This window comes from Nesoenas mayeri (genome assembly GCF_963082525.1).
Source record: "Nesoenas mayeri genome assembly, chromosome: 7".
NCBI classification, from domain to species: domain Eukaryota; kingdom Metazoa; phylum Chordata; class Aves; order Columbiformes; family Columbidae; genus Nesoenas; species Nesoenas mayeri.
This window is the reverse complement of record NC_137551.1, coordinates 12,293,142-12,307,210: the sequence shown is the minus strand read 5'-3', so window position 1 is coordinate 12,307,210 and position 14,069 is coordinate 12,293,142. Positions and strand designations below refer to the sequence as shown.

Genomic DNA, 14,069 nt, shown 5'->3' with positions numbered 1-14,069 from the left:
AAGTTGTTATTTTCAATAATTAGAATGTTGGTTGTTATCCTGGACAACAGCCTTTAGGATTAAGTAGGACAACTTAAAGACCTGTTACCTTTTACTAGCAATAGTTTAAAAAAGGCATGCAGAACAATACTGGGAAGGAGATACCTTAAGTCTTTGAACATCAGTTTAGTGGAGTCAAAGACTGATACTTTTCCAGTCAGCTCCCATGAACTCTCAAAACAAACAGATAACATTTAATTAAGATCCTGCTAAAAATCACACACGATGCCAGAATACCATTAGCTGTGCTATTTTTTGCACATGATCTTACCAAACCTAACAACCTATTTCAAACACCTTCCAAACTGAAAAGAGCTCAGACGATACCGTCCAAAGACAGGGCACCACAGACAGTTGCCACCTCCCACAGCGCTGCCACGCTTCATCCAGCAGGACTTTGACCTGCCCCCCAAAGATTTTTCTGCAGTGTTAAAAATGAACAAATGACAGAAGAATCCCTGTAAGACCCCAGTATCAAATACACTGTGTTTTCCAGTGTTTCTACTTTCCCTGCCCTAGATGAAACCCTAGAGGGAAAGAAACATCCAGCACTCCTTCCTCCTCCCCTCTCGCTTCCTTTTCTTGCCCCACTTGCCATATTTACAGGATTCATAGCTCTTCAGCACATTCCAGTAGTAGACTGCATAAATAAATACAGGGTAAAAAATACTTTGGGGAGCTTGGACCACGGCCAGCTTGCCTGGGTAACTGGACTTTGCGTGGAGCTGGAAGGGTGTTTTTTAAAAGGAGGGAAGCAGAAGAGAACAGCTCAAGAATCTTGGCTCAGTCTGGGCATATTTCCTCCTAACTCTGGCTAAATCTCAGCGCAAACGGCTGGACGGCGGAGTCAGTGCGAAGCTGGGAGGGAGGCTGCGGGGCTCTGCACCAGGACTCCGGCAGAGCTTGGAGAGGCTGAGACCATGCTTTGCCTTTGGGCGCTGGCTTTTATTTTAGTCCTGCAGGAGCGAGATCTTCTAGGTAAGTGATTCCAAGCTTGCAAAGCAGAAACTGGAGCTTTTGCATGGGGTGGGAAGAGGAGGTAAAGAACTGGTTACTTTATGGGTTTTATATGAAGGTGACACAGGTATGTGTCAAAATTCTGTGGCAATATAGTTTTTAATATAGAACCCTCAATTTTTGTGCTTTTTAAGTCTGTCCTGGAGGCATATTTCTTCAGTAAAGATTTTTCACTTCTTAAGAGAGATGTTGTCATCATATTTTTCAGAAACTTAGAACTGCATTCAAGTGCCAGTACCCTGCATTTCCATCATTACTGTTCTGGCAGCTTTAATAACATACACACTAATATACTCAGAAATGAGATAAAAGTTTAAGGTGCATAAAATTTTCCTTTATTCAAACTCGTCTTTTGAGATCTGCTTGTAACAGCACTGTATTTTTTTCTCTTCTGCTTTGGTTTACTTACTCCTGAGATTTCAAGGTACGTAACATCTTCTCTAAATGCCTTGGGAGTACAAGGTATAAACACACAGTATCTGTAAGCTGAAATCTGAATTTTACTGTCATTAAGAGCAGATTAGTGCTAGAGTAACCTGTAATCATGTTGTAGTTGACAGTGTGACTGAAAGCTATTCAGTTTGGCTAGTTCAAGGGTTTGTAGTCCCAATTTAACCACAAACCTGGCTTCCTAGCCCGTTTGTATTACATGTTTTCTGCCAGCTGAGGCCCCACTTTATTTTCACTCTGCTCTTGCTTCATGATAACACACAATGTTTGTATTTCATGGCAAAGTACTAAGTTTCCATTACAATGAAAACATTCGCTGAAAAGCTTAGTCCCTTCTGCCCCCAAGTCTTAGTCACTCTTCCTTGCCCTGCCTCCCTCCCGCACAACTGACTTTGTAATGTTTATCAGCGATTAACTGAAATATCAATACCCCAACAAGGGCACTCTAACTTATTTTCACTCCACAAGTACTCAATATCCTCTTGTGAGCTTCACAAAAGAATGGTGACATTTTAAAAAAAAAAAAAAAAAAAAAGGCTAGAAGTATATCTCTGTTTATTCCCCCCCAAAGTATGGTGTCGTTTAAGCTGAAATGATTAGCACCAGATAAAATCCAGTCAAATAGAATAATGCTCAAATAATAACTGCAATGGAGACTAGTACCCAGCATCATGCCAGGTGGTGGCACTCAATCAAGGAATCATTTCCACTGTCTCCATGGGGTACTTCACATGAGACGGAAAAACTTGTGTCTATCCCAGCCAGGGAGCACCTCGGCTGTCTGACCGGCTTAAAGAGGTCAGGCTCACTTACCCTTTGCTACCTCTTTAGTTTAGGACTCTAACATTTGATTTCATTACAGATTATCCCCTCCAGCCCCCATGGGTTCCTCTTAAAAATGGTTCAGTATTGGCCAAAGTAGAACTTGTGTTTTAATTCAGTCATTAACACGAACAATCTCATAGCCAAGCAGCCCAGGAGGCGAGGCTGGTGCAGGAGCCCTTCTGGATGCAATCGCGTGCTCTTGCCAAATGACTGCAGTTTCTAGTTTTTGCTGTTCTAGTTGGGCTAGTTTGTGGGGTGCTCTAATGCTGCACACAATGTAGCCCTGGGGCACTGGAGCATCTAACACCTACCCCATTTAAACATGTCTCCATCCTTACAAAAACCTCCAGGCAAATAATTCTGAGGAGTGCTTCACTACCAACAGCTGCATGTTTATGTTTATGTTTATGTTTACTACCTTTGCTGCATGTTTACACGTGGCAGAGAGGTGACCTGCAGTCCTCAGGTAAACAAGGACCAGACAAGCAGGCCAGCCCTGCCAACATGCTCCACGTAGCTAAGCAAGCCAAACCCTGAGCCCGTGATGAGGGAGAGATCAGCAGGAGAGCTCCACGGCAGGCATTGCTGCTCAATACTCCACATAGTGGCATGATTTGTTTTTAAACAGGGGAAGTTTCATCTGGTTTTAACTATAAGCAAAAGAAAACTGACAATGTTTTTTCTTCCTTCAACTAACATATTACAACTTCTCAGAACATTTTGGATCCTCTGACATCCACATGCCATGTCAAGCTGGGAAAACCTATAAGGTTTTGGAGTGAAAAGGGCTATTATAAAGGAGGTACTCAGCAGTTGCAGTTAGACTATTGCTCAGAAACTGAGAGGAAAAACCCATTCAGAACAGCTCACTTTCTCCCAGAACTGACCACCTGCATTCTCACAGAAGAGTTTTGCCTCCTGGAGATTAAACTACTGCACTGTAGAACTAAATCCACAGTAAAAGCCAGAGTTGGACTCATATTTCTCTATTAATAAACCAGTAGTGGTTTTAACCTATACCATATGTCAGAGGTATTTTCTGTCCTTATAGAAACCTACCAGCATTATAGTTTCCAATCCAAGGATTACAGTCTTTACAAACAGTCATCTCTGAGCTCCAACAAGGAAGGAGAAAAAGTTTGTCACAATAAAGTGCACCCAGATGTAGGTGTGTTTCTTAATACCATGAGGCATCTAAAGATAAGGGTTCTGCACAGAAGTGAGCTGTTTCACAGGTTTATATATCTGTAAACCCCTATGTTCTATTAAACTTAGTTAAAGGACATGTATTAAGTTTTGTGGACTCCGTAATCTCCAAGTGTGAAGCAAAGGTTAATACTAAACTAAAAAGAAGTCTGGGATCTAGAAATATAGGATTCCTGCTGTTCATCTGCAGGATGCAGCTGTGTGTATATATCCAGCTGATCTGCCCTGGTTGAAGCAGTTGTGAGTCTTGGCCATGAATGCTGGGATCTAGAATGTATGAATGTAAGTGTGCATACATATGTACATACATAATTATGTGTATGTATATATATGTGTATATGAATTACAGTAACTTACCTGCAAATTACATAGCTCACGTCTCTTACAAGCGTGATTCCCTGTAGTCGTTTCCCACTGCAGCAGCGAGCAGAAGAGGACATTCCCTGGCTGCTTGTTCAGATCACCAGCATGCTGGAAACACATTCCAAGCCAACGGCTCCCTCACAGGAACACTGTTATCCTCCTTCCTTTGAATTAAAATATACAAAACTTTAGTGCTTCTTACACTCACAAATATGGTACCACAGCAGCAAAGTGTTTTTTCAAGCAGTAACTTTGCTTCTGGCAGACACCCATGGCAGGAGCCCCAGATTTAGCTGTGCGTGAAAGAGAGCCCACGGGCAGCACGACCTGTCCCTGGCCTTGTGCATTCCTTCTCAGGATCCACTGCTGGGTAAGCGAGAGCTGAAGCTCCCTTGTGAAGGGAGAGTGACATGGATCATGATAGCAAAACCTTCCTCCAAACAAAGCAGTTTTACACAGAGATACATGGCAGCCATCTCAGTCAGGAACAACTCCTATCAAGTCTCATTTCTGATTTCACAAGCACAAGTGAGGCACATTAGGGCCAGAACACATCACAACGTGGCATCTCACATGTAGGTTGATGGGACAGATGAGTTAGAGAAGTGAGAACTGACAGGCTAACACTCTGGCCGACCTTCACTAATGCAATACCTCACACAATCCATGAGGCTTCCTCTTTGGTTCTTCTCTTTCAGAGGAAAAAAGTATTAAAATAACTTCAAACTTAACTGATTTTGGATCTGAAATAGTATTCACAGCAGCATATTCTACATCTTGATAAACAGAGTATGAACCAGATCTGTAAGTTTGGAACTTGAATTTCTGCTATGGTTATTTAGCTTCTAAAATTAATATTAAAAATAATTTCATGAAGAAAACTTATTTCAGGATGTTTCCATTATTATCAGAGGCTTTAGCTCTTAACCCACAGGCTTGTGGGGAATCTTGGATGCCAGAGGAATCCCTTCGATTTTGTTCCATCTTTGAAATCTTTCCAAGACTTGGCATTCAGGTAGCAGTTGAAGTGATGTATAGATTACAGAGTAATCCTTGATCAGGCATAAGAAACTTCCAATGTACCTTCTTGACATGATTAAAGAACAAAACAAAACCACAAACAAAAGGAAAAAAACCAACCATACAATCCTCCCCTGCCCTCCAGATTCCAGAAGAGCTTTCTACTGTCAGTTCTCTGTCTACCTTCCATCTCTCACTTCGGATAGTCCACATTTGCCCTGTGTGGAATTTGCAATGTTGTTCTGCTATAAAAGCTACACCCTAATAATGGTGTGTACATAAATATACTTACATTTTTATATATATATATATATGCATTTAAATATAAGCAAACCCCTGCAGTTTCCTCCATTGTAAAACCTATGACAATACATAAGAAGCTAAGAAATTTTAAACATTTATTACAATTCCTGCAGCCTTTGTTGCAATCAATAAAGGCAAGATTTCTCTTATCTTTAAGCAACTAGAAACTTTAAACTTTCAGAGATGCCTAAATTCCAGTTAAGCATTAGGCAGTGTTTTACAGAGTACAGCTTGGAAGATGCTCTATGTCTAGTTAAAGACATGCTGCTGAATAGGTAAGACTTTGAAGACAATCTGTGTGTTAAAAAGCATTTCCAATACAACACATTCTATCAAAATCAGATATCTTTGGCATACTAACAATAACATTTAATATTGATTGAGTAATATATAATGCATCTTAAAACTAATTTGGGCACACTGGTGATAATGAAACTTGTAATGGTACAGAAAGTTTGTCCAGTACTTCCACATCTCAGGATGCCAAAATAACTAATGGTTGACATAACTGGAAACTAATTTTGATGCCTTTAAGAAGAGTCCCCAAAATTAAATATGACTAAGAGTCTTGGCTTAACATGGTCTTAGGTCTGAAACAACTAATACTGATAGTATTAGTATCAGTTCAGTTTCAAAGCAATTGAACCTTTCCTGTATTCAGCTGCAAATTAACTTCACCAACCCCTTTTGTAAAACATGTAATTTCTTGAGCTAGCACTTCAAAATTATATATGTAAGTTAAAGTGGAGTCCAACATTTTTATTTAGACAAAGAATAATTTAAGCAAGGATAAGAAAATCCCTTCAGAGGTCTGTTGCATTCTTCCCAAACTGGTTAGGGGGTTCACCATTGAAACTTGAGTATCAAGTTCATGACCTTTTTCCTATTGGAACATAAATCCATTATTACTCTCTTTATATTTCTCATTAAAAGCTATCTGGCCATGTTATGCTATATGTTCCAGGAATAAAATGATACTGCTAAACCTAAGGCAGCGCAAACAAAAACACACAGCACAGTATGTTTTCTTGAAGAGTTATACATGTTCTCTTTTATTCCCCTTGTTCTATCTCATTATTTCAGCCTGCCTTAGTTGCCATCTGGTTCCTGTTTCCATCTCACTTGTCTCTCATTTGGCTTGTGGCTTGCTTTGTTTTACCCCTCCCATCCTACTGATCACAACATGAACTCTCATTTAACTTTCAAAACCACACGGGTGATACAAAAGGAATTTTATAGAGTTTAATACCAACAGGGAACATTACAGTCAATGAGCTTGACCTTCCCCACAACACCGACCAAAGACCCCAACCCAGTAATTTCTGTATCAAGCCTATAACCTCAGTTTGACCAGCAATGCGTCTTTAGGAAGGATGCTTATAAAGGCCTACCAGATCTGTGTAACTGCGTACTTCAGTTCTGTCAGTTACAGCAGCAAATGACAGCGAAGAGACAGCTGTTCAGGCTTATGCTGATGTTTAACATTAGCAACTAGTTGGACAATCAAAATGAGCCATTTAAAAGCATCTGGATAGACAGAATTCTGATGGTCCTAGAAGGGGACTTCACCTGGCAGTGTGTAGGAGCAACATCTTGGGAGGCTGGGGGAATATATCAAATGTACAGGAGGCAGAGGAGCTTAACAGAGATATTCTAAAACTAAGGCCTTTGCTCTTAACCTGTTCACTAAGGTTGTTTTAAATCTTATTTCATTGCTTTTTCTATCCCCTGCTACAGTCAGGCTGAGCATGATACACAGATCTTTACTTCTTCATTGTGCCACTTCTTCCAAACAACAAGCATATTCTTCAATTAAAAATACCCTTATCAGCAATCAGCTCAGGGATTCTCCATTTTCCTGCTCTGTTTGCTGATGTCTGACCGTATCACAGCATCAGGAGATTAGAACTACCCAGCTGTATGGGCACCACCAATGTAGCATTAAAGGAATCAAAGGAAAAAAGGAACAGGCCATTTTCTCCTCTTGAACAAGTGAGTTCTGATTCTTGATGCAAAATAACCACCCATATATCAAACAGAATGGACTCCAAGAATTGAACTAAGCATTTCACTTGCAAGAAGCATCAGGTGGGAACTTGCAGATGGGAAATGAACTGAAAGGCAACATTACAACAAAATACCTGCCTGAAGTAATGTACTAAGTTTCAAACGAGATATTCAAGACTTGATTAACACACTTGATTAAGCGTTGGAGGTTGCAAATACCCACACATTTTAAGTATGTAATTTATACAGCATACAAAGAACAGTTTACTTTTAAAGTCTGTTAGCTTTACAATTTCCTATCAAAATTTTCTGTATTTATGCATGTGCTTTGACACATAGGCAAGTAAAAATTCTAATTCACATTTAAAAAATATTTCTTTAGCAACAAGAGAGCAAGTACATGGACATATCCTAGAAGGCCATTAGTCTTTTGCTTACACAGCTTGCAACCATCCATTCTTCACTCCCTTTACATGGTGACTGCCATTATTATGTGTGGTAGAGATGCTGCTGGAGAAGGTTATTGCCAAGGGCAGACTGTGTCATTTTCTTTCACCAGCTACCATACAAAGAAGGGCAGTGCTCATAAGCAACACGTGACTCTCTTTGAGCACATGGAAATTACTGCTGCAGCTGCATTGCCTGACCATAGTGACCCAGATACGTGCCACATGTATAAGGGACTGGATGTGTCCTGTGAACAGTTCACCCCAGAGTTTAAGCCTGTGGGTTAAGAGCTAAAGACAGACAACAAAGTAACAATCAGGGTTTTCAGCAGCCAAAGCCTCAAGCCAAGGGTGAGAAAACAGAGGAAAACTACAGTGACCGAAGCAAAGGCTGCCCAGGCAGCAGCAGCAGCCGCCCACCTGAAGTACCTGTCGTGGCGTGGTGGGGAAGGGGCAATCGCTAGAGCAGCTCTGTCCTGGTGTGGAAGTTGCTGACCAGAGACAGACACATGGGCCCTGGCTGAGAGGCCTTCTGCTGGGTCAGCCCTCACCCACTCCATTCTGCGAGCTCTGGGAGCTACACACACCTTAGTTTCTGCTCACTTTTACCACTCGCTAACAACAGCTATCAGATGCTTCATGAGACACTTAGGCTTGGACCATTTGTCAGACTTTTTTTTTAGACACTGCACTAGACGTGTGGTTCTGGGTAACATCTTACAGCCCTATCAAACTCGGACAAGACACTTCCTCCTTCACCCATTACAGTTTATAAGGCGGCAATGTGCTCTGAGTGCCAGAAAGTGCTCTCTGTCCGCGCCAGAAGAGCGGAAACAACCACCTCAAGGAACCAAGCATTGCTGAGTCCTGCACTTCACAGCAACCCCTTCACCCAGTTCTCTAGACGTGCACACATGCACAAAGCTGTGCAGTGTTTTGCTGACCTCGCAGTGAGATGCAACAGCTTGGCTACACATACCTACCCCAGCACACCCCTCTTTGAACAAACAACACTCATCCATCATATCTAACCTCGCCATCTACATACACGTGCCTGGAGCAGCAGTCAGCCTGATGCTGAGGTTTGTGGTGAACAAAAACCTCTTTCACACCAAAGGGCTAAACTAAAGGAATTATTAAAGTGGCATTTGGGGTAAGACCTTCTATTATTTCTGCTTCAAAGAGTCACTTTGAGGATTTAAGGTCTTGTAGCAGGAAAAAGGTGAAAGGAGCCCCTGCACAGTGTCAACAGGCATGCCCACCATGCCGTTAGGGGTCTCTGGGTCAGAATCCAATTCAGGCAGGACAGACAGCTACTTTTCCTAAAGGAAAGCTCTGGGATTTCGTTAGTGGACCAGAACGATGCAAGATGCATGGTCAGAGAAAAGGAAGTGGCCAAAGCTAACATTAGTTAACTAGCCAACATTAACTCTCTTGCATTTTCCATTTCTAGGGAACAGACAAAACTAAAGAAGCCTGGCATGTAACTTAGAGCTGGCCAAAGGCTCCTTCAACAACCACATGCAACTGGTGCTGGCCTAGCCTTCATCCAGACCTTCCATCCAACCTTGTGATCCAGCCACCTACAACTAAGTTAATACAGATTAAAAATAACCTCCTGAGGGATTCTTAAATTTTCCCATTTACTCTTAGTCCACCTAATGATTTCTGCTACCTCTTTTTCACAGTTCATTTGTAGTTAGATCTGGGAATGCTCTCAGCAGTCAACAACCGATCTACAGTTACTTCACCACCATGCCTTCTGCTTGCCCTTGGTCCTCTCTCCAACACGATGGGCAGAAGTTCAGCATACAGCTGAATCAGGCCATCAAGCTTAATGCTGAGAGCTAGAGATGGGAATATTGGAAAAGTGGAAATTTTATTAATCCCTCACAGTAAAATGAAGCTTACCTTGTTGTTATCCTATTATTCAGAAAGACATGGTTTGTAGAGAAAGACTGGCCACTGCGTTGTAACCTCCATTTTTGACACAGGATTTCAGTATCTACATATTGTTCAAGCCAGGACGGAAAAAACATGTACATAAGCAAAAATGTTGAGAAGTAGCATGGTTCAATTAGCCACTAAGTTACAAGGTAATGACACTCCCAAAACACCAACAGCAGCAACAAAAGGGGGGAAAAAGGGCAACTGCACAGCAGCTAGTGTTTAAGTACCTGCCGTATTTCAGCAGTCTTCTGTAAACAGATAGAATAGTTCTTTTGGATTCTGTCCTAACAGCACCACCTCCTGGTCAACACAACAAAAAACCCAAATCAAAATCTCATTACAAATAACTAAGAAATTATCTCTTAAGCTCTGCCAAAACAATTTCTAAATTATGCCACACCTAGTGCCTCAGATTAAGTGTTACTCTTCTCCTCCTTCCCGCCCTCCAATTTCAAGGCTACCATTTCAAGTCAGAGTACATCTCAATCCATCAAACTGCTGGGCTGCAATCCTTACGGACACGTGTTTGCCGCCATCTGATACCAACACTCCAGGAATCCCAGCACAGAGTTGCAATGAAGCATCGCAGCAGTTCTGAATCACTGCTCATGCACAGCAGAACTGAGGACACAACTAGTTGCTCTTCTTATGTTTCTTACTCTTCGTTAAAACACAAGCTCAGTTTCCTCTTTGTTACAATCAAATGGCAACAGAATGAGTTGCTGTTGGTTTCTCACTATTACAACTTCTCCAGGCCTCAAACAAGGAGACTTCAGTTTACCAAAACGGAACAAGATATGTTATCATTTTAGTGGTGTTTAAAATACTCCACTACAGTTCTATGCACACATATTAATATCTAAATGTTACTGAATGTTGCATGAAAAGTTATGAGAAGGGAATGGGCTCCACTAAAGCATGGACAGCAGGAGGTACTGACCTTTCATGGAGTCATGCCAGCAGAATCAAATGTTCAAAGAGCAAGAGTTCATGAGTACCGAGAGGTAAATACAGATATCTGACAGGGATAAATGACTTTGTATATAATACCATTTATAAGTGATTTGGTCAGCAAACAGCATCAGCTCTACACACTATTATTCCCTTTCCACTGCAAAATCAGACTGTTACGGATGAGTTTCTGGCACAGTGGAATCACCAGCTTGTATCAATTTGGGGCACAAGTGGACCAACTTAGCTGTTCTTCAAAGCTTTACTGTAACAGTTGCTTCTGAAGAAAGTCTAGGAGGAATGGATCTGTAAGGCAACGCTTAAGTTTGATACTTGTGCAGACAGAGTTACAGCCCATAAACTTACCCTACACAGGTAGGAAAACACACACAAACAAAAGAAAAGAAAAATACCCCTGGCAAGAAAAAACAGCTTGTTCCAACCAACCCTGACAATGTGCACAGGCAAGGACACATTCACAGCACTGGGGTAGAGCTGTAGTTATTGGGAGAGAGGTTCAGTTTCTACCCGGGACTCCTCATTTGGTTTCATGAACAATGCTGTTTAGCATGCAAAATACCACTTCAGAAGCCAGAAAGGTAAGCACTGCTATTAAAAAGCTCCTGCTAATTAACCGTGGCTGTTTTTCCAGCTGCTGCAGACCCTGTCAGTGTGTTACCTGGAAGTTTGGGAAGAGGAAGTTGGTGTAATGAACATGATACAATTCACGAACGCTTAGATGTTATTGAAGAGGTAAGAGCTATTGTGCTGGTTCCTGGAGCTTCCCAGACCTCTGCCCCACCCTTTTGACCAAAGAAAGAATGGTGCTGTTTCTAGACACTGTCCCTTCTTCATATTATTCTGTTTAAGGTCTATTTTTTTTTAATTCAGATCTCATGGTTTGTAACTACTCATAAAGCCATTATTCCCAGAAACATTTAATTTCAATGAATTCCAAACAACTGATTAACTGATCACTGAACATTACTTATCAGCCTTTTCTAAACTGCTTATAAGTATGCCTTTAATATAACAATCTCAAAACTGATACTTGTAAACTTCCACAACTGCTCAAGGCTGGATGTGAATTCTGCAGGTGACCCCAAGACCGATGCAGGAGTTTCTGCTCACTCCTGCAGACATTCCAGAGCTAAATGAACACTATGACTGGGATTCTAAGAAAAGCTGCAAAGTTTTTCTATTTTTCCCCATGTGTCTTAAGCACTCACAAGATACATGTACATGCTAAGCGTTTCCAGCTAGGCAGCTACCAGGCTGCATGCTCTTGGTTTGCAAACAGCAACATTACCTCTCTCCCGTTCTACTTCCAGCCTCCTTCTTTCCACCCCATTAGATCCTCTCATCTTCCATGCAGATTCTTTTCTTGGCTCAGAGATGAGAGAGAACTAGAAACAAATAAGTGCAAAGCTGTCTCCAAGAATTCAAATTATGGGCGATTCTTTATACAGACGTGCTGTAATTTCAGTCTTGCGAAAAAGGTTTTAATACCTCATGCCACTAGAGGCCAGCACAACACAAGAAACATTTAAACCTGCAACACACACTACAAATTGAATCAGCTGTTAGCATTACAGGACATCAGACTTGTACTTACCCTCTGATTACTCCCTTTTTCTATTTCTCTCTTTCATTAGAAGGTAATAAAGACAGTGGAGCACCTAGAATCAGAAGTCAAGTCACTCCTCAACATCATCAATGAGACAACATCAAATATCCCCATCGCACCAGAAACCCCAGTTATAGACATTTTTGATGGTAAGTATCTAGTGGGATAGAACCTACACTGAAAACAGTGTTACATATGTTATTACCAAATACGCCATATTTTCCCTTCTCTAGAAGTGAAGTAATTCCTTCATTCCATTCAGTGCAGATAAGGCCCTTAGCTGAAACACCAGGTCCAGTTTTGAAAACCAGGTTTCAACAACCACTAAAGAGAGGGCGAGGCATGTCGCAGAAAAGGGAAAAAAACTCACCAAAAACCAAAATTCGATCCAAGGAGCTGGATACATGAGCTATACAGAAAGATCGTTATATTGAGGATGTTTAGTCTGAAGAGTATCAGTGTCACCCACCAGAACGAGTAAGGTTACCGCAAAGATTAAAGTCGTGGTTTCTTCCCCATTGCAAAACTGAATAGAACAAGAATTAATGCAGCAAGAAAGAGGCAAGAAAAACACAACATAAAGCTTTCTTAAAAGGACAGTGAACCACTGAAATTATATGACTTAGTTTCCCCAGCACCAGAAATGTTAAACAAGCATCACACCTTAGAACAGCAGGATGGACTAAGTATCTTGAGGTCTCTTTCAGTTTTAAGATCCTGTGATTCTTTTGTTTCTCATGTGACAAATGAAACAAAGGAGGTCAAAAAAATACAAAAGTTAAACAAAATACAAAATTTATTGGAAGTATTTTGATCTTTTAAATCCAATCTTGACTCACAAGCCTCACAACACAAAACGTGTTCCTGGATAAATGTTTTTGGAATAAATTAAACCACAATAGAAATCATTTGGGTGACACTACCCATTCTGCACGGCTGCTCAGAATGCTCAGTCCTCTTCATCCTCTGCCCAAATATCTACAGTGCATTTAACAAAGTGAGAGACACTCCTGGTGGAAAACAAACCTCTTGTGGAAAGGTACGAGCATCCACAGACATATTTACAAAGAGAGTTTTGCCAGTGCTGGGTTTTTTATTTGTTCATTTACACACATACGTGCATATCTAGTGCACTTACGTGATAGAAGGTGGGCTCAAAGCAAACAGCAGAAGAGCTTATGTTGCTCTTAAGTTCTTGTAGTTGGCTGTATGGATCTGGTCACCATGACTGCTATGTCCTCACCAGCTTTGTCATTCACTAAAATTACCGGTTTTCTGTGAGGGGCAGTTAATAGGTAACAATTAAGTTACTGCCCTGCAATGACAATTCACTTTAAAATGTATTCTAGCAAAGTGTTAAAGTGAATTTAAAATGGAAATCCTAAGTCGACCTCAGCATATTTGCAGCACATCTATAGTAAGTACTATTTAGATGGAGCTTGCAACAACTGCCAAGTGGCTAAAGAACTGTGGAGTTCAAGGACCTTCCTTCTGCGATTTGGTGAATCAAAGTGACAATTCCCCACCTTAAAGTAGCAGGATTCAAGTTTTAAATTATGTTTATCTACAAAAATTGATCCTGATCTTGCAGCCAAAAATAATTACATCAACTCTTCTCTATACAGATACCAGCTGAGCACTGCAAAGACAGAAGACAGCTGAATGTAACAGTTTAGTTGTCATGAACAGTTGCACTTTTGCTCATTTAATAAGCGTCTGTTTCCAGAATTTGAGCGGGGATGAACAATCCTCAGATGTAGTTTGCTTTCTGTGTTCCTGTGCTTTATAATAAAAATGTATTTGCTTTCAGACACTATATCAAAGCTTTATATTTTACATCTTTCTACTTAATCAAAAGTGCATTT

The 14,069-nt window shown here is 40.9% G+C and overlaps 1 protein-coding gene across 1 annotated transcript; it reads left to right on the top strand.

Moving 5' to 3' along the window:
• Nucleotides 1-959: 959 nt before the first annotated feature.
• On the top strand, nt 960-13,947 carry PLAC9 (placenta associated 9; the record flags this gene model as incomplete). The annotated part of the gene is made up of 4 exons (XM_080347726.1): nt 960-1,017; nt 11,230-11,330; nt 12,233-12,353; nt 13,931-13,947. The coding sequence occupies 4 exons, from the start codon at nt 960-962 to the stop codon at nt 13,945-13,947; spliced, it is 297 nt and encodes a 98-aa protein (XP_080203852.1).
• Between the last annotated feature and the right edge of the window lie 122 nt (nt 13,948-14,069).